The following is a 26372-nucleotide window of genomic DNA, read 5'->3' as shown; positions in this document are numbered from 1 at the left end:
AAAAATCCTGTTCTCCAAAGCAGCTATTTATCACTTATGAAAGTTAATCTTGAAGAAGTCATCCTGGAGGAATGCTTCTCTGATATAGTACATGAGAGCAACTGAAACCAACTTCACTTAGTGTCATATACCAACATTCATAAATCATCATCAGGGTGGATCAGCTATTATATGTTAAATATTCTACATAAATACAGAAAGGGTGAATCTAAATGATCCTTAGTGCCATCCTGAGGTCTGTTAAATGCCAAGGGAAGTGTTTTATGCACTTGCACTGACACCATACATTAAACTTGCCTGCTATCCACATTAGAGCTATGAGAACATCCTTCAAATGCTACGCATGTATGCGTGGGAGAAAGCTCTGCACATTTTTATGCCAAAAGGTTCTACGTAGATAGCATAGGGGAGTAACTACATGGTCAGCATTCCTGTGACTGACAGGAATCCTCCTTCCCTGCTGTGATCCACCCAAACCAGAAAGGGGAGCGTTGAGTGATAAACGCGTATCAGCTTCTTCTGCTCTACCCATATGGGGAACACCCTTCACAATTCTAGCGGGTGGGTAAGTGCGTTTGTGCTGTTCACTTGCAGAGGCGAGTTCTGTTCTCTTGCAACACACGTCCTTTGGGTGTTCTCCTTTAGGGGAATCCACATCACTCCCTGCTTGACTGCCTTCAGGTGGGAATCAATCCAGCCCAGGCTATAGCAAGGCACATTTCACTGTCCAATCAACTAACAAATCTGACCTGACTTTTATAAATTAAGCCTCTTGTGGAGTGGTAGCTTGCCACATCCATCCATCAGTGCTCCGAGACCCTTGTACACTTTGTTTTCAAAGTATGGACCTATAACAATCTCCGTTTGGAATAATTTAGTTTTGACTATTTGTTTTGAATGGGACACTTTGTTTTAGATGGATAATTTTGAACTTCAGAGCAAATTTGTCTACATAGCATAGTCTTCAAATGGGATAGCATTGTCGGATATGTCACAGCAGAAAGCCCAGCCAAAAGCAGCAGCAGAAAATATGTGATACTGATGTGATTGGACAGCTTACCCACACAAGGTCTTCCAACTCCCTGGGACCGATATCCTCTTGGACACACACAACGGTAACTTCCTCGTGTGTTCTCACAAATCTGGTTATAGCGGCACTGGTGGGTTCCATCCCGGCATTCATCAATGTCTGCAAGTGACAAGGCAAGGGGAAGCAGTCAGATTTTTCTTGGAACTTCTTACAGCTTTAAACTTCTTAATGTAGAAGAAATGCAGTTAAGCCACAAGTGAATTTGGCCCTCTAGATAGATTTGGCCTCTGAACGTACACTTGTCTTACCTGGTGCCATGATTAGGCATTACTCTATAACAGTTTGTGTTACAAATCATGATCTGTGTTTCACAATCTGAAAGCAGATTTTGAGCAGATACACAGATAAATTTTTCAACCTTATTGCATTTACACACACTTTTCCCGTTAATTTTCAAAACTTTTCATTGAGGTTTCCAATGTGATCAGCTACTCTCCAAAGAGACATAATCCATCTTCCCATCATATCCCACTAGAAAAAAAGATTTGGTACTACATATAACATATGTTATGATTAAAGGCATCTCTGATAAGCAGCAAGGACCTGTTATCTTGATTCAGAGCTCCTGAGACAAACTCTTAAGAAAGCATTCACACATGGGACAAAACATTTCAGTCAATGAACAATCTGTAGAATTGAAGGTGACAATGCAGAAAAGATGCTGAGGAAAACCTTACTGTTCTTTCTTAAGAGCAATGGAAAACTAGAAGTGGCAAGGACACATCTATTCTTTTAATACCAATTACAAAAAAGTTAAATACGTATGTTTCCATAAATGAAAAAAAGTTGGTGCCTTAATGTGCAAATCTTAATAACTGGAGATGGACTATCTCCAAGATTTTTGTTTTTTTTTTTTTTAATAATGCATTGTTGTCCCCGTGTTTACATCATTGCACAATACATTAACACTTCTACTCACCAATACAAGTTCCATTTTCTGCTTTGGTCATTCCATTGGGACAGAGATCAATGCACTTATAGCCACCACGGGTGTTTTTGCAAAGTTGATCAGGCCTGCATACATTCTGCCTGCACTCATTTACATCTTATTTAAAAAAAAATAAAACAAAACAACCAAGAATGGAAATGAACTCGCTTCCTTATGCTCAGTTCCTAAAGAGCAGAATAATCCAGCTGTAATTATGCTGTGTACATGCATTTGAATGCATTTCATGCACATTTATCAGTCAGCCCAATTTCCACTTCCTCTGGCTTTTAGTACTGCTTTATGAACAAATTCAGAAATACATACCAAGTATGTAATCCATAGTAGGATTTTCCTTCATAAAGGTTTCCAATAACAAATATAGCAACAAATAAATGTTGAACTATGTCAATTGGGAAAGAGGGAATTAACATTCAAAAATTCATTCATACCCATGCATTTTCTGCCCTTTAGCTGGTATCCTGGATCACAACCACAGCGGAAACTTCCTATAGTATTGAAGCAACGCTGTTGACAGGAGTTGGACTCTTGACACTCATTAACATCTGTTGAACAATACAAATCCTTGATACCATAGCTGTGAATTGCCTTGTCGTCATTTACCTGAACAGCGTTTCAGTTGAGTCAACATTCTGGACTCTGCTTTGAGCTCTAGTTATTACACTATTGAAGTATGTTCAGAAGTGTTTACTTCTCTCACTTCTTTTTAAAAGAAAATGCACATGGGACACAAAAGCAAGAATGTTAGGTTATTCCCTGATAGGATTTTAAAGATGGAAAAAGCAAAAGGTTTCAAAAAAAACAAAAAACAAAAACAAAAAACCCCACCACACAAAAAAAACCCCAAACCACAAAAAAACTCCAAAACCAACCCCAAAAAACAACAACCTTAATAATGAAAATTTATAGACAATGTATTTGGAGATGCATCTTTTAAAAAGTTACTTTCAATTGTGTGAAAGACAGCATTTTAAGTTTATGAAAGCTAACACCAAAAACCAAAGACTTCTCCATACCTTGGCAGCTAAATCCATCAGCTGTCCTCCTAAAGCCATTCCCACATCTAACCACACAGCGGTATGAGCCAATGATGTTTTCACAGTCTTGGCCAGCATGGCAGGTATGTCCACCTAACGCACACTCATCAATATCTATAATTAAAACAAGCTGTAAACCTCACTATGCAACACAGATTAAGCAGTGTCTTGAACATGATCAACTATGAAACACTTGATTGCGAATATATTCAGATATGAAGTAATTAGAATACCACCAATAAATTAAATTCTTATGATGAGAAAATGGCCCAGCCCAAACAGAACATTTCCCTAGCGATTTAAGTGCCATGGGGCTTTTTGTATCCAACCTGTCCACAGCAATACTTATCTTACCCTGACACGTTCTACCATCTGCAGAGATAGTGAGGCCTTTTGGACAGGAGCAGTAGTAAGATCCCATGGTATTATGACAGCTATGGGAACAAGGATTTCGCACAGCACATTCATCTTCGTCTGGAACAAGGAAACATTTGAAAAACCAGTGAGACTTCACAAGACTTTACAAGAAACTATACCAAACAAACCCTTCATAAGAGGTAAATGTCTGGTAGAGCCCACAGGACAAAACTAGATCTAGCAATAGAGCAGCTTCACAGAAACGGTTCAGCGGTGCGTTCTCCACTCTTATTTTTACGGTTACCAAACCTACACTAACACGGCTTGCTGGAATCTTTCATTAGCTCTGCAGGACTGGGTCACTACCGCAGTAATGAATGTTTGATACAATCTTTTCCAGAGAATCTCTTTACAACAGGACAGATGGGTTTCAGTGATAGACTTAAGATTTCCTAGATACATGTGCAAAGATTACTACATGTTCCATATTAAAGTTCTAGAACTCATAATGTTTTACAGACAATACTGCAAGTGGAAAATTGTTTTAGTGACCTTATTTTCAGTTTTCCTGGTTTTAAACCTTTTGGATGATTTAGTGTTTGTTTCTTGTATAATTTCCTTGATTTATAAGCTTTCAAGGGGCAATGAAATAAGTCCACAAAAGTATATCAGATGATTGTTCCCTAAAACAAATGTGACTCAGTCATCTAGAGGAGACAGCTAAAATGCTCATAACTGTCTCTTCACCTCCATCTCCCAAGCAGGAACTTGTGGGCTATTGTGTAGGTTGCCAACACTCGTCCTTCCCTCCACACAGATCATGTTTCCTTTGCAGGCTCAGCAGATACTGTGGCTCAATGTCCTCCAGTTGTATCTGAGGTACTGATGAAAAGCTGTCTGGGCACTACTTATATTCTAGATGAGTACAGAAGTGAAGTATTCATCTGCCTTTGGATCCACACCCTTTTATCGACGGTAACTTACACTTTTTGAAGTACGTACTGCATGCTTTGAAACTCTAGATAAAGGTGATGTAGATTCTGGTGGTTGAGTACTGCATCCAGCTCTGGGGCCCCCAGCACAAGACAGACATGGACCTCTCAGAGCAGGTCCAAAGGAAGGCCATGGAAATAGTCAGAGGGCTGGAACACCTCTGCTACAGAGAAAGGCTAAGAGAGCTGGGGTTGTTCAGCCTGGGGAAGAGAACGCTCTGGGGAGACCTTATTGAGGCCTTTCAATAAATAAAGAGGTCTTATAAGAAAGATGGAGAGACTTTTTACCAGGGCATGTAGGGGCCCTGGTAAAGGGCCAGAACAAGGGGTGATGGCTTTAAACTAAAAGAGGGTAGATTTAGATTGGAAATAAAGAATAATTTTTTTATGATGAGGGAGGTGAGATGCTGGAGCAGGTTGCCCAGAGAAGCTGTGGATGCCCCATCATTAGAAGCATTCAAGATCAGGTTGGACGGGGCTTTGAGCAACCTGATCTAGTGGAAGGTGTCCCTGCCCATGGCAGGGGGGGTGGAACTGGGTGATCTTTAAAGGTCCCTTCCATCCCAAACCATTCTATGAGTCTATGATTACACACTACCCTTGTCACATCATTACCTGAACAGTAAGGCCCAGTTGAGTCCAAACCAAACCCAGCAGGGCACTGATTGCTACGATCTCCTGTATGGTAAAGGAAGCACGTGTTACTCGTGGATGAATATATGGCCATTTTATTACTTTTAAAAAACCCTTTAACATTAAGAATTGCAGCCTAGCTATTTATAAAAGATTTATTATACTTGGACACTAGAGTAGAAGCTTTTAAAATCCAGACTTTAGTGGTTTTTCCACTTGGGCACTAAAAGTCAGTAGTACATGATTTTTGCTGTTTTGAAAAACATTAAACGGGTGGGGGGTTTCCCTCAGAGTGGCTGCAAGTTGCATCCCAGCCTAGTACATCCTGCAAAGTACCTTCATAAAGTTTTCATTATTAAAAGAATAAAGACCGTCCAGTTTCACTTCACTTAAAAGGAGGGAAATAAACCCAAACCAAAGCACCATGTCATAGATTGTGGGAAGTCACTGTAGAAGAACACAAGTGCGTACTATGAACTGCAGTGGTAAAGTCTGGTAGAGACTGCTCAAAGACCACATGTATTTTGCCGCTTAAAAATTGATTCAATAAATCTGAAATTTTAAAAAAAGCAGTATATTAATTATTGGGGGAAATAAATGCAAGTTCAGTAAAGGCTTGGCCAGATTTATGCAAGGGCATAACTTGATCTGGAGACTTCCTTTTATCAGACCTCTTTTTAAAATGGAAAAAAAAAATCTTACTTGGTTTTCAAATTGCACAATGAGTTCATAGTCTGGCAAGTGGGAAAATCATTATTTTACTTCATTTAGAATGTTGTTATTGAAAAGAAAGACTGAGATAGGCAATCCCACTGTTTCATTTACTTTCAAACCTGAGTTACTTCATTTGAAAGATCATGTTAAGCCTTACTGTGTAAAAAAAGCCCAAATAGTATTTAAGAAGATAACAGGACATTCTGCTAACCAATTATGACTTCTCAAAGGAATACCTGCTTACACAAATACATGCCCTGTTCCTTAAGATCACTTGGGTAAAAGGTTAACAAAAGCCAGCAGTTAGCAATGCTAAGACACAGTACAACAGATGATGGAGCTACTAGCTTGCCACCTCTGTCTTAGGACTCACCAGATTTACAGACCATACGTAAGCATGTGTCTACACAGCGCTGCAGAACTGTGCACCATTCATATCTGGCCTTAAAAAAGTATATCCATAAAGTACCAGTAAAGTTTTCAAGCTGCAGCTCAGCATCATATTTTCTGCATATGCCAAATAATTCCAGAGAAGTTCAATCTGAGGAATGACTTAGGACATTTTACCCATTTTAGTGCTGAATTTTGAATGGTCTTCCACCTTGTTACTACCTTACTTACATTTATGTGGTTTTTGCTGTGAGAAGAAAATACACAATCCTTTTTCTTAATAGCTATGCAAAACCAAACCCAAACATAAAAACCCACCAACACTTGACCCCACACAAAAGCGACGGTAATTTCATTTTAGAGAATGAAAGGTACATGCAAGGAAATGGAGAAATATTTTAGGTTGACTATCTGAAGCTATGGGTGATGCTATTAGCAGTGTCAGCCAACGCAGACGTACATCATCAATGAGAACTACAGGTGAAGAGTAAGTGCAAACTGCAACAGCTTTTACATATTAGTCTATGGGTATATTAACAAGACATGTAGGTCCCAGGATCTACAAAAAGTTACCCAAGTTTCACAGCATTTCCTCTTTCAAGGCCATAACCAGCTTTTGAGAATATAGGTAATGAATTCTAGGAAGCTAGTATATTATTTTTCCATTGTTTTAGTTTTGTGAAAGATTAGAACAATACCTTTTGCAATGGAAGCATGGATTTTAAAAGCCACAGTTTCTTCCAGTGGGTTGTACTCTGTTGTAATAGAGGAAGCATGGAGTGTTTCCACCAAGAAAGGCATCTTTCCTTTAGTGTAATCATAGGTGATAGTGTGGTTCCATGTATAGGGAACACTAACTCCATCTATAGTGAAGAGACGAGTAGAATGGGCATACAGTTGCCCAGGGCCGGTTTGAATGTAGTCTTCTGTGTAATCCTGAAACGGCAAGATTCAGGCATCAGCCACTGAGTACAGCCAACACCACTGTGGTCTTCCTATTTTAAAGTGGTATGAGATGTATTGCGAGAAAGGGTTTTTTCTTAACAGCTGAACAAGTTGTATTTCACACAACACATGCCTTTTTTACTCTTATTTTAACTGTTGAATCTTAACAGCATCTGGTATATTTCTTTAAATAAGAAACAGGCTGTGGTACTGAGCATCCTGATGATGGGGGCCACAGCTGATCATTTCCAAAAAAACCTGAAAATTATCTTATGTTCAATAACAATCTTTTCAGGTCTAAATATTTCTTTTGTATCCCAAGTCAGATGCTGACAACATGTGCTAAATAAACAACTAGTAGAGAAAAATTTTGCCACTGAAAAAAAGGTATAAATATTGGACATGTTACATATTACAGTGTATCAAAATATCAAGAACTTCGTATGTATTTATTATACTGTGGGATTAATACATTAGAACATTTTCACTGGTTACCTACTACTAACTAATTACCACCTTTATAGAAACAACTTTGAAGAATGTTCTTTCTTTTACAGTAAAACCAATTATCAAGCACCTGGTTTTAAACCAAAACTTTAATACCACATATTATATTAAGCAAAACGTTTTTCCTGTCTTAACCAAACCAAAAAGATAGAAAAACAGTTCCTTTGAACTCCATCCTTCTATCAGGAGTACAAGGTCAGCGATAGAAGCTATCTTACTAGGAGCAGTAGAGAATATCTCCTAGAAACAATAGGCAGGGCAACTCAGTAGCAAGATTATAACCTTTTGCCATACGATCACACAAACTGCCCTGTTTTCAGATGAATTGCAAAATAGGACTGTTTGCCATAATAGATCTCTCCACAAGACAAAGTTGTGATGCTATAGCAGAGAAAGAGGCACATCGTTAACAGCATCATGACAGCGTGCATGATAAGAACACATTAAATACCCTGTGATGTAATTGATTTAGAATCTGTTAATCCTGTCTTTGCAACTTTATCAGAAACAGGAATGTTTCTCTGCCAGACTACGTATAATTTTAGCTGCAAACAATCATCAGTAATATTCAGAAGTTTTTGCAAGGCGCCATGGTATAAAAGAGCTGGTGTCATCCTCAGAGAAGCCAAAAAGTCAAGACAGGTTTAAGATGCACCTTTATAGCTCTATTGAAAGCAACACCTGACATGCCTGCCTGCGATAACTAGCCCCAAAGACACTTCTCAATACTACCTTCTAACATCTAAAAGTCTTGAGTGACCAATACTGCCTTCCTGAGGACAACTTTTTGTTTTCCAAGGCAATGTTAACATCTGTCAATTAAACCAGGCACAAAGTAAGTTACATACAGTAAAACAGTTTTCAGGACTTAGTGCCTACTGCTTTAATATAGATGAGAGAGGAAGTATGTATCGATGAGAGAAGGGGGTGGTATCTCGAGCAGCTTTACCTTCACATTAACATCAGCTACTGACTGGAGCTGCAGCACGTGGCCACTCACAACAACATCCAGCAGCAAGGCTCCGTCTGGATCCAACCCCCGGCCAATATGAGTCATTCGCAGAATCTCACCTATGAATTTTGAGAGCACATCACTTTATAAACATCCTAACCAGAGACTCACATTAGCCACACAGTAGCTGAATTGGGATCCCTTGAACAGTTATTTTATACTCATTTTTTATAAGGCATACCATGCCTATAATAAAAAACATTACATGTTTCAAATTACAGCTCCAGAAGCTGTATTTAAGCCTCAGAAAGCCATAGTCATTCAGAAAATATTGGTGTAAGCACAAGACTCAAAATTCAGCAACAGTTATGTGCTATTTTTTAAGAAATGCAGTATCTATCAAGCTTCTTGGAAACAGAAAGAGATGGTATATCACAGGTAACTAACCAGTTGCAAACTCCACTTGAGTTTCTCTCTTGAAGACCGCATCAGTGAGCGTAAACCCATTCATTGCTTCTCCAATTTCTTTTGCAGTCGTCCAATAAACTGGGCTAAGTATAGAAACAAGTTTTCTCATCCCTGGACCTGAAAGAAATGCGACGTAACATTTGAGAGCTTTCTTCCTAACATCATGCGACCCACGTCAGTAGGATCTGAATATGAAGACCTAAAACTAGTGTAACCCTTAAGATTTAAACTAGAAATAAAAAAAAAATGTATCGGTATAATCAGAGGAATCATTTTACAAATATTAATGTAGTAGAAGTAAATATTGAAGATTCCCTTTTCCTCTCTCTGTCTCTGAAAAGTTTAGATCAGTTTCTCCAGTGACACTTAATGAAATGAAGTGGTGAAAACCAATGTTGCACAGAATTCAGCCTGGCTCAAGGAAAAAGGTGATAAAAAGTAATAAAAAGCCTACCAAGGCTCCGAGGGACGTTTGTAATCTTTGCTTGTATTACTCTAGTTTCAGAGTCAGGGCTCTCTGTTACTGTGGCATTCAGGAAAGCAATTCCAAATTCAATACCATTAATATTTCCAATGACGCTGCCTTTAGCACGTGAAGGCCCACCTATGCAGGGGAGCGAAGGGAGGAAAGAAAAAAAAAAAAAAAAGGCCCGTGTGAAAACTCTGCTGTCTGATATTTTGGGGGAGAGAAAATTCAGAAATATTGTCCAGCATTTTAAGAAGTAGGGATATTTCTGCGTATATTACTACATTATTTGCAAGAATAAAGCTCACAATCTGCAAATAACAGGATGCTGTACATGTGGTCTGAGATATATGCACAGTTACATGGGAATCACCTCTGTCTGAAAAGCAACAATTGTTTAACAGTGTACTCTCGTGCTATGTAACAGGTTAACAAAAAATTTATCCAGCTGAAGTTGCAGGGGAGATTTAAGCCAAAAAAATTAAATTACTTGGTAATTTAATTGCAAGTTAACTCACCAGGACATGCTTGGGTATTACACCTGGATATTTGGGAGGAGTCTCCAGGACAAGGCCGTCCACGATTTAACGGGGCTGGATTGCTGCACAGGCGTATTCGGGTCTGCTCTCCTCCTCCACAAGAAGCAGAGCATTGGCTCCATGTTTGCCACTGCTCCCAGTTTCCATCCACTGAAGAAAGAAAGAATGAAGAAAGCGACTTTTCATTTTAAATGTTTCAGGCTGCATCGGCGATGCTTTTGTGTCATTCCTTCTTGATGGAACCAATGTGATAGAGAAAATAAATAGCTCAAAGGATGACAAAAACACCTTAATGGGCAGGCGTGAACACTTCTCCCTTCACAAGCACACCACCTTTAAAATTTTGTTTGTATATCAGCTGTATTGGAGACAAGGAGTCTCCTCCAGGGGATGTTTCCAGTACAATGGTTGGAGATTTAGCAAGAGCTGGGTCAAATTCTTCCCTATGTCATGTTGAAGAGTTACCACTTCATGGCTGGCCAGGGAAGCTTTGTACAGTGTCAACTACACGTGTCCCTCCGCACAATCATGCAAGTCCTCCCCTAGGGCTGCATACAGAGAGGTCTGCTGTGCAGGTAGTGAGCTCAGGTTGGCTTTGGGTGGCTGCCTATGCATCACTCTACGGGGAGAAGAGATATACAACCAACTGCTGCCTGACTTCCGCCTGCTGCTCTCCCCAGGAAGTTCTGCAAAGATACCTCCTGCCAGTCTCTGCATCTGTTCCCTGAAAGTATCAGGCTACAAGGCAGCCGATTTCAAAACTGAAAAACATTGTTGCATGTATGCAGATCCATCACAAACCAGTTTGTACAGAACAGCTGTCAATATTCAGACTCTCCTGTCATAGTTTTTGGTAGCCTGTCACTGGAGAGACAACCTAGCTGTTTAGAGCTTTGAGCGCTTTTACTCCTACGAAGAAAATACCTGAGGTTGCATGGGTATAAAATTGACGGAAACCAAACAAACCATAAATCTTGCAAATAAAGAACACATGTTCTATCTATCCAAACACTCACAAGAGGTCAATTAGATTTGGCTTGAAGTACATGTGTGCAGGAGTTTGCACAGCCTCCTCTTGGTAGTATGGCCTCGATAGCAACAGATGATACGATAGGAACATGACTGTACACTGTGTGAACATAGTATCTGGAAATGCCTGATCTGATATGACATTTGCCCAAAACTGGCAATGATAAGAGGAAAGTAACAATGAAAAAAGTTTGCTTAAGACAACCATTAGCCAAAATAACAGTAATGAGGGAACTGAAAAGTACAAAAGCAGCAAGAAAATTTGCAATTGGGGAAGATAAAGACAAGCAAGAGGAGGGTAAACAAGGAACAATCAGACTGGGCTTGGCACTGCAACCTCCATCGAGACCAAATGGAGAATTATCCTCATGCGCCACGAGCAGCTGGTATCCGGCTAGTGGGGGCTGATGCTATGGGGTGCAACAAGCAGAAGTCCACACCTCGGGTGTGCGGATGTGGCCTCATTGGGGGCTTTGTCACCAGTGTGTGGGTCAGCAGGGTGTTGAATGAAGGTACGCATAAAGTTGGAGCTCCTGCATCTTCCACAGGAGGAGGGCATGGAAAGCGGTGTGCAGAGAGGAGGATTTTAATATTTTTAATATAATTTTTATATTAAATATAAATATTTTATATAAATATAAAATAATTTTTAAATTATTATATCAGAATTAATAATAATAATCCCTTTCTAGGATGAGTTACAGAAGAGTGTTCAGAAATTTGTAGGTGTTTAGTAAGCGTCTAGCATTGTGGTTTATCTCCTGTATTGCTGATATTGATCCTGAATGTGTAAGTTCACTGATTGCCCCTTAGTTATGTATTGTCCATGAATCAATTAACTGCTTTGATTGTCATTTTATTTAAAGCATTTGAGCTGAGCATTCTTCTCTGCTCCTGGAATACATTACGAGAGTTCACTGGGAGCCTCATAAACTGTATTTACTGTAAAAAAACTAAGTAGAATTGCTAGGTGTAGGAGAGATTTTTGTATGCTATTTCCTGTTTTGAATTATTCCACCTCATTTTGGGAAAATCTAACAAGTGAAGGGGAAAATCCTTGTTAAGGTGACAGTCATTTAAAGAAAAAAGTGAGAGTGGATTATTAGATTGTATGAAATTGTAAGTAATTACAGGAACGTTCTACATTCCTTTCATTATATGAAAATCTTACATACATTATATATACCCTGAAGTCTTCCGGGGAAAGCTGGATTTAATTTCTCTGTTAGTCTGAGCACTCACCGGGGCACAGTTCAGTGCTGCATCTCTGGATCTGCATGTCAGCCCCTGCACATGCCCTTCCACCACTGGCAGGGTGAGGATTGTCACAGGTCCGGTATCGCCTCATCTGGCCTCCGTTGCACGTTCGACTACAAGTTCCCCAACTACTCCATGGGCCCCAGTTGCCATGAACTGTAAAAGTAAGTCAGATTTTATCTGTCTTCCTCTTAATAACAGATACTTAAAACCAGACAGTCAAGCTAGGAATATATACCTATTGGACAGTAACTTTTAAATTTCTTTTCCAAAAATAAAAATAAAAAAACTAGACAATTAAAGATCTAAGAAAGTTATCTTGTCCAGCATTCAGCAATTTCTCAGAGTATATTAACCAACTCCAGAACGTCGTCATTTGTAGGAAAGTATGCAGCACATATTATTAACCAAATGAGTGACTACACTCTACTGTAAGATACAGGGATATTCACTTTGCAGTACTTTCCAACTGGACAGTTGTAACTTTAGAGAGGTGTGTGACCTCTGACAGTCCAGCAGGACCTTATGCACCAGCTGCTACTGGCTTGTGCTCCTAATAATTCATGTTTAAAATTTCCCAGTCATGCTGACTGATGAAGAGATGCTTTCACTCTTGCCAGGCACCTAATATCACTTGCCTGTGTTCAGACCCCCTAATTTTTGTGGGAGTGTGTGATTTGTGGAGGGCTTCCTTCTTCTCGTGCATACATACAAACCCAGTAAGTGGATAAGCAGCCTAACCTAAAGCACTTACTTGGACAAGGATCACTGTTGCAAAAATCAATTTGTATGTCGTTTCCTTCACATTTGTGACCCCCAAACTGTGGGGCTGGGTCTGAGCAGTGGCGCGTTCTCTGCCTGCTGCCTCCTCCACAGGACACGGTGCAGGCACTCCAGCTGCTCCACGTGCCCCACTTACCGTCCACTGGTGAGAAAGGCATAGCATGGTACAGTTATAGTCTCTGACATTAGAAATAAAGAAAATCAGTGCTACATCAGGGTAAAACTGACTGTAGGATGTTATTGACTCTCTTTCTAGAACATCTCAGCTACATAGTGACTTCTACATAGGCATTTCCAGGAGTGAAAGCTGGAGAAAGGCATGACCTGTCTTTTAAATAACCTGTAAGCCTGACCAGAATCAGGGTCAGGGCTCACTCAGTCCTCAAGCTCAGTCACTCTCACATTTTTAGGTATCTGTAAGCAAGTCAAACCATATACAAAATAGTCCCCACACTGGGCAGATGGCCAGTACGAGTGCCATCCCAAAAACCCAGTCTTCGCTTGTGCATCCTCCTCTGGCTGCAGCTGCACTGTCTGAAGATGTAACCATCACCACCTTCTCCCCCCTCCTTCCTAACCAACCTTTGATTTAGTGGCTCAGCTGTTTATAGGAGTTATTACTAAATTATCTCACGTGAGCCAGGTCTAAGCAGTTAAGTAGTAGGGTCTTTGATCTCCCAAGACATGGTGACACAAACTGTTACAGGTACATCCATGTGAGCACTTGAGTTGGTGGCTGAGAATAAACTAGCTGTAAGCAATAGCATCCTCAGCAGCAGCACATCGAGCCAGATAAATGTGCAACATCGAGCCCCCAGTTGCTCGACTACCACAAGGTCAGTTCTCTCTTCTACCAGTTGATAGTTACAGTGGGGACTCAGCATAGGATCTGGCATGTGCAAAATGGAGCGTGAAGCCAGAAGAATCTAGTCTAAACTGCTGCACACTCCACTTCATGAAATTTCCCTTCATTATCCCTGCACTCAGCCAAATACGGAGATCGTACTTGAAAAACATGAGTTTTCCTATCCAGTCATGAAGGACTCATTGAAATGTGGAAGAAAAGGATAAATTAATTACAGAACCTAGGAAAATTTTTAAAAAAGAAATGTTTAGGAAACCTTTAATTTAACTGCCAAGGATTTAAAATGCTGCTTTTGCACAGTGGCAGGGTAAAAGAAGAGAGATGAGGATAGGAGAAGAAATCCCATATGTTAGGTCTATAGAGGGATGCTAAAGATAGTGACGGGCCAGTGAAAATAAAAGGCTCAAATGGAATTTTTTCAGGGACTACACTTTTGGAACTGGAAAGCTTTTGATATAAATTAAGTAGAATTTGGAAAGAAAGTGACAAGTTTGACGTTGTTCTCTTTGTGTCCAACACATCTTACCTGGGCAGCGTCTCTTGTTGCAAACCTGCATCTGTGCATCAGACCCCTCACAGTATGATCCGTCATGTGAAGGAGGAGGGTTATTGCAGAGCCTCAGTCGTATCTGAGTACCCTTCCCGCAAGTCTCGCTGCAAGGACTCCAAGGCAGCCAAGAACTCCACTCACCATCAACTGCAAAGGCAGCACAGCCATAAAACTGTTTCAACTATACAGCTGCTTCAACTTGAAATTACAGCTCCACAGCCTAAGGCAAAAAAGCTACGTAGTTTAATATCAATAAATGAAATATTCTGAATAAGCCCCTGAAAAAACCTTCACCTTGAGCAACAGCTGAAACAGATCAACAGTTTCCAAAAGAGAGATTAATTCTTTCCTTTTTGTTTTCTGAATACATCACTTCGCCTCACTACAATCTTGGAACACCAGAACTGAACACTTGATCAAATCTGGTGTTTTCATAAGTTACCTGGCCTTGACTGTCCTGTGCTAGGCTGAAGATGTCAGCAGGGGAAGGGGCATGCTAGCTAAAAGCTGGTACACAACTTCAGGGGCTACCAGTAAGCAGGAGCCAGAACTGATTTTGTTGCCAAGATCTAGAGAAATTAATCTCAGGCCAGTGCATGAACATTTGGCATCGCGGTGGTAGCAGAGCCAGGGAATAAGGGAAAAATCAATACAATAAAAATTGTGTAGAAGGAAACACGCCACTGGTGAAGGGTTATGAATAAACTACAACCTGTCAAATGCGGGAAGTACTACACAAAGACAGGAAGAAAACCTGAACATTCAGCTCATCAGGAGAAAGATGTGGCTGAAAATTAAAACAACAGAGGAAAACATACAGATAATGTCTTAAATTATTAACTATCGTGTTTTACATGGCTTTTTAATAGTTGGTGGTTTTGGGGTTTTTTAATTTATTTTAATTGGCTTTGCAGAATAGGTTTAGAACAGTGAGTTTTACTCTGTGAGAACATGGGTACCAAGTACTGGAAAACATCAAAATACAAAATTAACATTTTTATTGGGGGGAGGGGGGGAGGGGGGGAGAAATTGCTGAAAATATTCCTTGCCCTTACTTTTGTGACTTCTGTTTCCAAGAACTAGTGCCACTCAATAAATTACAAGCAATTTTAAAACAAAAAAATTGGGAGTTTAATTCTTTCAGAATTTAATATTTTGAAACAAGCCGAGAGAATTCGGGTTTGGAGAAAAAAAGAAACCTATATGGGAAGCCCCTTGTTCAATTAATTTTAAACCACTCTTCTCTTACCTGGGCAAAGCCTAGTATTACACATGACTGAATCCACAGCACTGCCATCACAGGGCTTCCCGCCGTGCTGAGTTGGTGGGTTACTGCAGGTTCTGGTTCTGGTCTTGTTACCTTGTCCACAGCTCTTCGAACACTCTTCCCATAGCCCCCACTCTGACCAGTTGCCATCCACTAAGAAACAGAAAACCCCTCAGTTTGAATTAAAAAATATTTTTGCAGTATTTATTGAAATTTCCTCTTCCTTTCCACAAAAGTCAAAATGAATTCCAACTTCTTAGAAAAATTAATCTGTCATGAAGATCCATGGTGATAACGGTTCACTGTTAGGGCACTTAACATAAAGCACATTAAAAGTATCAATTCATTAAAGAAATACCTGGACATGGCTTGTTGCGGCAGCTGCGCATGTCTGTATCAGGCCCCTCACACCTCCTCCCACCATTTGCTGGAAGAGGGTTGTTGCACTGACGGACTCGCTCCTGAACACCTTGACCACAAGTTACGCTGCAAGCTTGCCATTCAAGCCAATCAGAAAATCCACCATGCACTGCAATGGGAAAAATGATGCTCTGTAACATGCCTGTGCTTATAACTCTCTTAGATTGATACAGCGAAGTGAAAAATACACTCCATAAGCCACACTCGGAAATCCAACTCACTTAATGTCTTCATTACTGCAGAAATACCTTACTACAGTTCAGAGAATACTTCAGCTGCTCTGAAATAGTTATTGCTTATGCTCCTAAATGCTTTTCTTTAGAGGTACAATTAAGTTATGATATATGTTCTGAGGATGGGATCTAGTTCAAGATCCTTTCAGTATTATTTATGTCTCAATCCTTCACACTCATCTGTCTCACACAGCTGGATGAGTGTAACAGAAGGAACAAAGTTACATGAGTAGAAACCCACTGACATCTCATGTCAGGGCTTACTTAACATGTACCTAATGCATATATGGAAGATAGGATAAAATCTTTTATCTTATCCATAAAATGTGGATAAGATAAAATCTTGATCATATTTATTCACAATTAATGCTGGAATCTACCAGTTTGATAGTCATTATTGTATATTTTGTGCACCTACCCTGGACAGTCAGTGGTACTCTAATAAGAACAGATCCCATTAGATTCCTTGCTACACACTCATATTCAGACGTATCTTCCTTTTGTGCTGAAAGAATACGCAAGGAGCCATTAGACAGGACAGTCACTCTCTCATTGCTCACAACTGGATGACCTTGGCGGGACCATTTGATGGTTGGAGGAGGCTCTCCATTTGCCTGGCAGTTCAGCATTGCTGTGGCACCAGCTTCAATAACTGTCTCTACAGGTTCAACAGTAATGACTGGAGGACCTGAAAGAGAAAGGTTTCTTTAGGCAATAGTACATGGTTACTTTTTTTTCATTGTATTGAATATTAAAGATCTGGTCAGAACAAGGGCAAAAAATCTTAAGTCAGTTTACTTTGACTAAAATTATTATTGTTGATCTTCCACTGTCAAAACATATGCAAGTTAAAATGACAATGATAGCTTATTTTTAGTATGTAGCAACCTGAGGACCAAAGCTGGGATTGAGGCCTGATTATATGAGCACACGGTCTTCTTTATTGCTAAAGTGTTTTGCTTTTCATAAAACCTGCAGGAAGATGCTATTAATCATGTCCAGAGGCAACTGAGACATAAGTAACAGAACCATACTGCTTGAGGCTATAATATAATGTTCAGAAATTCTACCACTAGTGAAAAAAATAATTCTAAAATATTATTTCGCCAAAAATAAAATATTGTCAGTGAAAGCTGAGATTCATCTCATATAACTTTTTTAATTTAAAAGTTAAGAGCCTAGTTTAATCCAGTTGTATAGGCATCCTCTCTAGTCAACTAAGAGAAACAGGCCCTTTCAGAAAGTGATTCACCCCATTCTAAGTTGGTTTCTAAGATGAGGCTGAATTGCCCTCTATATGCTTCTCTTCTTTGACCTCAATCACTAGCTTATACTAGACTCTTAAATATTGATGAGAGATGAGATGAATCTTAACCTACAGTGCAGCGCCCAACTTCCAAAACTTCAATAGGAGCTGCATACACCTATCCAAAGGTAGCGTATTGCTCCAATCTAGTGGCATTAAACTTATCACTTTGAGTCTTACTCTGAAGTGTTAGCGTCAGACTGCGTTCCACCACACCAGCATCATTGGTAGCCACGCACTTGTAGTCACCAGCATCTTCATTCTAAAGAAATGAAAATCAAATAGTCATATAACCTGTCAGCATGTAATAAGGGTTTCAGTTAACAGTACAACTCCTGTAGATTAATTTTCTGCAACACAACATGGCATGCACTGGATCTTAAGAGGCACCCAGTTAGATTCTAGAGTATCCCAACATTTTGCTTTTATTAACATCAGGCTGATATTGTGAATTATTTTTACTGTTATTATTCCATTTTTTATTTCCTTTACTCTGAGGATCAAGTTTTGGTTTTTTTATTTATTTGAATGAATTCAAGGGAGCTGCTGTTTTTAAACTCATTTCAAAATGCAGGCATTGGTTTATAGGGATAAAATGGGTCTTGCCATTCATATTAGAAATTTAGATGCTAAGAGGTTTGCACATGGAGAACACAATTGCTTGTCGGCTGACCTGACTGGGTAGAACCCAGGCTTTTTTAAGGTCAAAAGCAAAAGTCCTATTTAATTGGGCATGACCAGGATTTTACACACCAGTGATTAGTCCTTCTGACAATTAAAGAGAACGATAGCCCCCCGTTTTTTTTTTTTGTCACAATAATTTGAGTCTAATTCTGCTCTGAATTAAAACAACATTTGTTAAAGGTAAAAGCAAAAGTGGCTTAAATGTCTAGCCTCACTCTTTCAAAACAATAGGATCTGGAATACCTTTATTAATCAAGTACAATGCAGAAACACATTGTAACAGACCAGTAACTTACTACAGTGCCATAGATAGCCAGAGAACCATTGTTAAGCTGTCGGATCCTGTTGCTGATCGGAACGCCAACTCCTTTTTTGCTCCACTGGATGGTTGGAGGAGGATCTCCTCTGACTTCACAATTCAACATAGCATTGCCACCCAAGGGCTCAATTCGGCTAGAGTGGTAATCCCCTTTGAAGACTGGAGGCTCTGAAAAAAACAGTGATGGCAGAGAAATAGCAGAGTCAAAATAAAATGCCCTTAATGACATTGCTGGTAGGGATCATTCATCTCTGACTTTCTGAAGTGTGAATTTCACCCTGTTTTGATTTTTCCTATTTAGCCATAGACAAGGTATCAAATACCAGGGGTGATGGTTTTAAACTGAAAAAGGGTAGATTTAGATTAGATATTAGGAAGAAATTCTTTACTGTGAGGGCGGCAAGACACTGGAACAGGTTGCCCAGAGAAGTTGCGAATGGCCCCTCCCTGGAAGTGTTCAAGGCCAGGTTGGACGGGGCTTTGAGCAACCTGATCTAGTGGAAGGTGTTCCTGCCCATGGCAGAGGGGTTGGAACTAGATGATCTTCCAACTCAAACCATTCTATGATTCTACTATCAAAACAGATGGTTGTGTGAAACTGTCCAATAGCGACCACAACTACTGTTATTTTACATACCTTTGACATACACAAAACCAAGAGCTTTGATTGAGCCAACTGTGTTTTCTGCTGTGCATACGTAGGTACCAGAGTCATCTTTAGATACTCTTTCGATAACAAGTTCACTGTGTCCATTTACATCATCATATTGTGCTGAAGAGAGAACACACACTAAAGGGTTACTTCAATGATTTTAAACATATACATCTTGGTGACTGGTATGTTGTAAGATTGTTGGAATTACAGTGCTATTCAGCAACACAGCTCAATGGCACTGTGCCATTTCATTTCTGAGACACCTCAGAAATGCACAGAAAAGTCACTGCTATGACATTTGCCCACATGCATGTATTCACTTAAGCTGTCCCTTAATTTCGAGCTTTGTGCATCTGCATTCTATGAACTGCTGAGGTTTTCTTCATATTTAATAGAAATAGCATTAGTCGTTGGATGCTGAGTAAATATCATCAGATATTGAACGTTTTTAATGTGTTACACTATTGGTTACAGAAGAGGAACAATTTCTTAATTACCTTCCTTACAGTTTTGTCTCAGAGACAATTTAATTGCATGATTACATAATACTGAAGATATTCCTCACACAATCACTGCCTAACAAGTTTGTTCTCTCTAGATTTTTTTTTCTTCCTTATCCTAAACTAATTGCAATGCTGCATGGGGGAAAACAACTCTAGAATGGACTGACCACTAAGGCCCAGTGTTACCCACCTGGAATGATGTTATTGTTAAAGGTCCATGTTATTTTGGGTACAGGTATCCCAGTTGCTGTGCAAGTTAACCTGAGCTGTTCTCCTTTCGTCAAAGCTATATCTCCAGGAAGTTCAGTAAAAGCTGGAAGTACATGAACTATCAGGGTGACACTGTGTGTGTCTTCTCCAGCAGCATTGTTAGCAATACAGGTGTAACTGCCAGAATCTTCAGGCTGAAAGAAAGAATGTTGGGGAAATTTCAACTTGTGATATATCCTACGCAACACTACTACTTGTAACAATAAAAGAATCTCAAAAGGTTTGGAACAAGCATTCAGTAGCATTCAAGCTCATCTGAACTCTTTTATTTCCTCTAAATTTGAAAGATGACCTACACTCCTTTTTGCCCTTCCTGAGAATTTTTCACTACGAATTTTTCACAGATATTTTACTCCTCAGTGGAAAATGAAACATTTATAAAGACTTTGGAACATTAAGAAAGGAAAACAAAATAAAACAAAGACTAATCCAGAAGTGGGTAAAAACAAAGAGAAGCAGGGGCTTAATACTGCCAAACTTGTCAAGTCATAGCTTAGATTTAGGGAACTTACAACAACATTGTCCAAAATGAGGTCTCCATTTGACACAGCCCGGTATTTTCCTGCTATCTCTGTTAACAGCGTATTGTCCTTTTTCCAGTTTATTGTTGGTGCTGGAATCCCATCAGCCACACAGGACAGAACAGCCTGGGAGTCCTCTGTGACTGTGTACTGTGCCTCTGTACTGCGAATCTTGGGTGGAACTGTGAGAAGGTTTATTAAAAAGATTTACCTCTATGTATTATCCAAGCACTACTGTAACAGCATACAATACTGGACCAAAGAAACCATTGCCTGGCTCTTCTGTATTGTTTCTTGTCTCCATCAATGACCACCATTAAGCATGCCAGAGAAATGTGTGAAATGTTTGTAACAAAGTATAAACTAAGTTAAAGAAATGTAATGTTCTTCTTAAATTCAAGCGACTGGCTGATACTACAACCCAATAAAACTCCCACTTACTGTACACAGTGAGCTCCATACTACAACTGCTGGACCCTGCCAGGTTTGACGCTATGCATGTGTAACGGCCAGCGTCATCAGGCCGTACAAACACAATCTGCAGCGGACCAGTGCTAAGAATTCTTCTTCTAATGGACTCTGTTATTTGCTGTCCATCTTTATGCCAACTGATCTCTGGCCCAGGGTAGCCTTCAGCCTCACATTGCAGAGTGACAGATTGATCAACAGGAACAACATATTCCTTGAGGTGGGACTTGATAACAGGAGGAACTGAAAAGAATTAAGAAAATTTTTAAAAGAATTAGATGTTGTGAGAAGCATGGAATGCTTCAGTTCTCAGTGAAAATAATCCTAAAAGCATATTTTAATCCTAAAGTAGACAGACAACTAAAGGGAATAAACCCCCTGGGCTCTATTCAGCTTCACATCAAATAGGAAAGCATTAGGTCCATTTCTATTGCTCAGAACTGTGTTTTGACTAACAGAAAGCATACACAAATTTCTTGTCTGTAAACCACTACAAGAGTTTAAAAGATGCTTTACCTTGAACTTTCAGTTTGATCTTCCCCAGAGCAGTGCCAGCTGGATTTTGAGCAACACACGTGTAAGTGCCAGCATCTTCAACAGTTGATTTTGCAATCTGTAAACTGCCACTGGGAAGAACCATAAAACTGTTTCCTAAAACAAATATAAGCAAAGTATGACACTTTTTTGTTGCTTTGTGTTCCTTATATGGGTTCCTTAGATATAAGTTTGAATATTCAGAAATGAGAAAATAAGTTTCTGAGTTACAGCAAGTAGGCTGGAGTTACAGGCTTTAAGAGGATACCTGTTGTGATTATATTGATGCCCTCCTTTTGCCATGTTATTATGGGTCGAGGTGTACCCGTCGCTTCACACGGTAGTAGAATGGGATTGTTCACAATGACGTCCAGTGCCCCTGGCTCAGTTTGGATAACTGGTGGTTCTGTGGAATGAAATAAAAAGGAAGATGCTATAGATTTAACCTTCAAAGCTAGAAAATACAGAAGATACTAAAAATCACATAACCTGAGAGTCTGAGAAGGCTGAATTAACAATGGCTGTATTCTGCCATCCTTATGAAGAGCTCAGTGGAAGTGCTCTTAAATATAACAACCACGCTCAGCATGAGTATGGGTATAGAATATGGCCTTACTTCATGCAATTTGCCATTACAGATACATTTTAAGTTACCAATAAGCAAAGAAACAAAAATCTTACAAAAATAAAATAGAGCAGCGTGGACTGGGGGGCTCTATCCAAGGTACCAGAGTTGTAACATGCATAGCAGTGACTTTGTAAATCATCTTGTGCATCCACAAGACAATTCAGCTGAGCAAGACACTACTTGTGATGGTCCACTCTGGCCTCACCATTACTCTGCAGCATACGCATGTATTAAATGGGCAACGTTTACTGACAGAACGCACTTTCTCTTCAGCTTCCCATCTTACCCTGAACATGAAGAGTGGCATGTCTGTGAGCTGAGCCAGCTGCATTCTGGGCCACACAGGTGTACCGTCCCGCATGTGCTAGCTGAGCAGCAGGTATTTCAACAGCACCTGCAGCAGAGTGTGCATTACAACATACAGCAGTATCCTGTATTCACAGTAAAACTCTCTTACAGCATCCATCTTAAGAGGTCTATATTTTTATTCTAAGAAATTGGAGAGGGGTTGTTTGGAGGATTGTTTGCATTTATTTTATTAATTACTTCTAGATGTGCACAATTGCACCCTTTCACTGATTTTCTGCAGCTGAGCTTCAGTCATGCACAGTACCTGAAGAGAGAATTCTGTAGCCATCTCCTCTGGGAAGCAACTTTATGCCATTTTTGGTCCAATGAACTGAGGGGACAGGAACCCCTGACGCGGTGCAGGAAATTACTACTGGCGACAGCTTTGTTACCAAAAAGTCTGTGGCTTCATCTGCTATGGATGGGGGCACTAAAAATGAAGATCAGTGTAAAGGTTACTTGCCCATTTTCATTTTTATGAACTCTTGGAAATAACTTAACTTTCTTGGGACTACCAGAGCCTTACAGATATCAGTGTCATAAAAGAATGATATAAAAATCTCATCTCAACATTGGAATGCCCCAAAGAAATTCTGGCTGGCATACACATGTAACAGCAATATCCCCTCTACCTTGAACAGTGAGCTCAACTGCTCTTTTGTCTTCTCCTGCATCATTCGACACAGAGCACTCATAGACAGCAGTGTCATCCACAGTGGGAGAAATGATTACTAAGGAACCTGAAGATAGAAGTCTGAACAAAGAAAAGAGAAGAAAGTAAAAGCCATTGAAATACTTCTTTTCTTCTCAGGTAATCAGACCACTGAATTTGCTGGCTATACAAGATTACATTTAAGCATAACTAGATTTTTAAAGTGCCAAAATCATTCCTGAAAACTTTAAACCCACGGTGAAAAGAAAACATCTCTCACCTGTATGTATTCTGGTTCTGGTCAACACTAAGCAGATGCCCATTCTTTTTCCAGCTAATTGCTGGTCTGGGAATTCCAGTGGTTTCACAGGGCAAAGTGGTCTGCACATTTACAGTAACTGTAATATTTGTATGTCCAGGAGCAATAGTTGGAGGAACTAGGGACAAACAAAGCCTAATTATTCAGAATAATTATATACACATGTACACACCCCCTCCTCATAACTACATACATAGAGCTGAACTGCCTGAACACGTTTAGTTGATTTTTATGAAGAGTAACTTGACAGTAGTAAACTTACTAAACATGTAGCATGGGATGTGTCAAGTCTTTCTAGTTCCAGTGCACAAGGAATAAATATTTTCTTTTCGTGAACATTTGGGTTGTATTCCTAAGGCCATAAGTTTCTTCCGATGATCAATTTTTTTTTAATTTTTTTTTATTTTTTTTTTAACCAGAGCAGCTAAAAAGGGGCTAAACTTAAAATTGGATCTGGCAGAACAAGAAAAATGATGTAACTGGACTTCAGACTTGTAAAAACACATATATTTATCTAAACCCAAAACTTTTACCAAGAACCTGCAGATCAATTCGTTTGCGTTCAGTGCCAGCTGTATTGGTTGCCATACACAGATATCTTCCTGTGTCAGTAACATGTGCTGAGTGGATGTGTAGAGATCCATCCTCTAATGTGGAATATCTGAAACAAAGCCGTATTTTTTTTTTCTACTATACAATCAACAGAACCATAGGCTATCCTGGTAGTGCAGAAGGAAAAGATGACTCAGGATACACAACAAATAGCCTAAACATGTCTTAGTTTGGGCACACAGAGTTTTCTCATTTATTGCATTTATTCTGACTTCGCTCTTTCCCAGCACAACCATTTTCCAGAGAAATTATGGAATCTAGCTTACATAATGATTCCACATAAATGATAACAGATTTGCAGAAAATATCAAAAAGCTTTTTTATGGTTTTTCATTTAACCTTAAAAAACCCTAATTAATGCTTATCACATTTTCTTCTTTCTTTGAAATATAACTGAATTCTTTAGCATTTGCTCAGTTCTAGAAAATGCCAAACTACTTCCCCTTAAAACAATCAGAAGATAGAAACCATTCACTACAATAAAAGTTGATACTAGAACACATATAGAAAGTTTTATATATTAGAAACTACAGAGTACACTCAAGTAGATTTTGGTCTGCATGAAATTGCTTGACTTCATCCCAAAACTCCATATATATATAAATAAATACAAAGATCTTCCATGTTTACTTTTAAAAATCTTTAATATCAGAAGAATTATTACATTTGGTTGTCAAAGTTTTTCGTCCTTATTAACAACAAAAGGATGAAAACCTTTGGTACTGCTACTTTTCTGTAGAACAACAACTTTCTATTACTGTTTCTGTCACCATATTTTTCCACATTTGGGTCTATTCAAGATTATAGTACAAATATTAGTTCTGATCGGTGAAAACAGAACTAATTTAGAACTCATAGCTGTCTAATTAAGCTTTCTGTAATTAACATATTCTTAAAAAACAATGAAGAATACTGACGCAGACTTCTGGACAATACCTCGTATTGTTTCCAGTAAAAATAGCCCCATCCTTCCTCCATGTAATTCTCGGGGTTGGGACTCCTTCTGCAACACACTCCAGAACAGCAGAAGCATTTATATGCACAACAGCAGTCTGAGGACTGCTTCGGATTGTAGGAGCCACTGTAAAAGGAAAAATTGCTGGTGATACAAGAAAAAAACTTTATGCTGCAACGATTGAAACTAAACACATGAAAACAGATGCAGTAACAGGTTATCATATAGCTAAAACAATAAAAAAGTTCAGCCTATTTAATTCAGCAAAATAAGGCTGTGGTGATACCGTTGCTTCCTAATTATAAATTAAGGAGAAAAAAGAATTTTAATTGGACCAGTAAGGACAGTCATTGGGGGGGCACAGTGTAATGCAGGTACATATGACTGGGTTATGAACAGAATAGAAACAGGAAAAAAGTTCCTTATCATCATCCGAGTGTGAGAATAGAATAGTTTCTCAAACTAGAGGTGAGAAAATAAATAAGTTTAAAATGAAACTCAGGCCTATGGTAGTACAGGACAGGTATCAAGATGCATAGGGCCCTTCAAGCCCTATCTTCCTATTATCTCCTGCTTACAGGTGCAGAGAAGCAGCCACAGTTTTCAAGTAACTTGCAAAACTGGTAGCCAGGCCAGCTATGAAACCTAGTACCCCAAGGTGTCAGTCAAATGCTTTTAAGAATTTCTCTAGATTTGTCCAAGAACATTTCTCAGTCCTGGATCTGGGTGTATCCTGACTGTGTATCAGGATGATGGCTGGATGCAACAGCATCCTCCATTAGTAGAAAGCACAGACAGATGGAGAGGGAGCCCTGGTGAGTCTCCAACAGGTCCTTTAGTGTGGGGGACAACTGCAGACTCAGATGGTGGCACATGAGGTAATACACACGGTCCCACAGTTTAGACACAGCCTAAGTGGCCGACACTTGGCTAGAAAGAGACTACTAATGCTTCTTTCTTGCCATTTGAACTCCTGCAGGAATACCATGCAAAGATCAAAATGCACAAGACTGGATCCATGATTTTACCGTGTACTGTCAGCACGAACTCCCTGGTCATTTTTCCTGCGATATTACTTGCCACACACATATAGCTTGCTGTATCACTGAGGTCAGCATTATTGATCTGCAGGTATCGTCCATTGGAGAGGATTCGAAC

At 39.5% G+C, this 26372-nt stretch overlaps 1 protein-coding gene across 1 annotated transcript in view; it reads right to left on the bottom strand.

The window, feature by feature from the left end:
• HMCN1 (hemicentin 1) overlaps window positions 1-26372 on the bottom strand; it is a 214120-nt gene that overhangs the window by 8930 nt on the left and 178818 nt on the right. The window contains exons 75-106 of the mRNA XM_009324659.1: window positions 26243-26372; window positions 25196-25340; window positions 24181-24308; window positions 23609-23765; window positions 23309-23430; window positions 22942-23106; window positions 22615-22722; window positions 21969-22106; window positions 21683-21817; window positions 21140-21409; window positions 20690-20880; window positions 20098-20311; window positions 19387-19521; window positions 18727-18917; window positions 17927-18008; window positions 16859-17128; window positions 16146-16316; window positions 15770-15940; window positions 14497-14667; window positions 13077-13247; window positions 12308-12478; window positions 10016-10186; window positions 9486-9635; window positions 9011-9148; window positions 8561-8682; window positions 6858-7095; window positions 5038-5100; window positions 3428-3547; window positions 3053-3187; window positions 2468-2581; window positions 2010-2135; window positions 1061-1189 (exon numbers count right to left, since the gene is read on the bottom strand). The exon at window positions 26243-26372 is cut by the window's right edge and continues 45 nt beyond it. Of these exons, the coding sequence (XP_009322934.1) occupies window positions 1061-1189; window positions 2010-2135; window positions 2468-2581; window positions 3053-3187; window positions 3428-3547; window positions 5038-5100; window positions 6858-7095; window positions 8561-8682; window positions 9011-9148; window positions 9486-9635; window positions 10016-10186; window positions 12308-12478; window positions 13077-13247; window positions 14497-14667; window positions 15770-15940; window positions 16146-16316; window positions 16859-17128; window positions 17927-18008; window positions 18727-18917; window positions 19387-19521; window positions 20098-20311; window positions 20690-20880; window positions 21140-21409; window positions 21683-21817; window positions 21969-22106; window positions 22615-22722; window positions 22942-23106; window positions 23309-23430; window positions 23609-23765; window positions 24181-24308; window positions 25196-25340; window positions 26243-26372 (4942 nt within the window). The remainder of the gene's footprint in view (window positions 1-1060; window positions 1190-2009; window positions 2136-2467; window positions 2582-3052; window positions 3188-3427; window positions 3548-5037; window positions 5101-6857; window positions 7096-8560; window positions 8683-9010; window positions 9149-9485; window positions 9636-10015; window positions 10187-12307; window positions 12479-13076; window positions 13248-14496; window positions 14668-15769; window positions 15941-16145; window positions 16317-16858; window positions 17129-17926; window positions 18009-18726; window positions 18918-19386; window positions 19522-20097; window positions 20312-20689; window positions 20881-21139; window positions 21410-21682; window positions 21818-21968; window positions 22107-22614; window positions 22723-22941; window positions 23107-23308; window positions 23431-23608; window positions 23766-24180; window positions 24309-25195; window positions 25341-26242) is intronic.

This window comes from Pygoscelis adeliae, unplaced genomic scaffold (assembly GCF_000699105.1).
Source record: "Pygoscelis adeliae isolate BGI_AS28 unplaced genomic scaffold, ASM69910v1 Scaffold126, whole genome shotgun sequence".
NCBI classification, from domain to species: domain Eukaryota; kingdom Metazoa; phylum Chordata; class Aves; order Sphenisciformes; family Spheniscidae; genus Pygoscelis; species Pygoscelis adeliae.
Note: the sequence above shows the minus strand (reverse complement) of the source record. Positions and strands in the feature narration are given on the sequence as shown.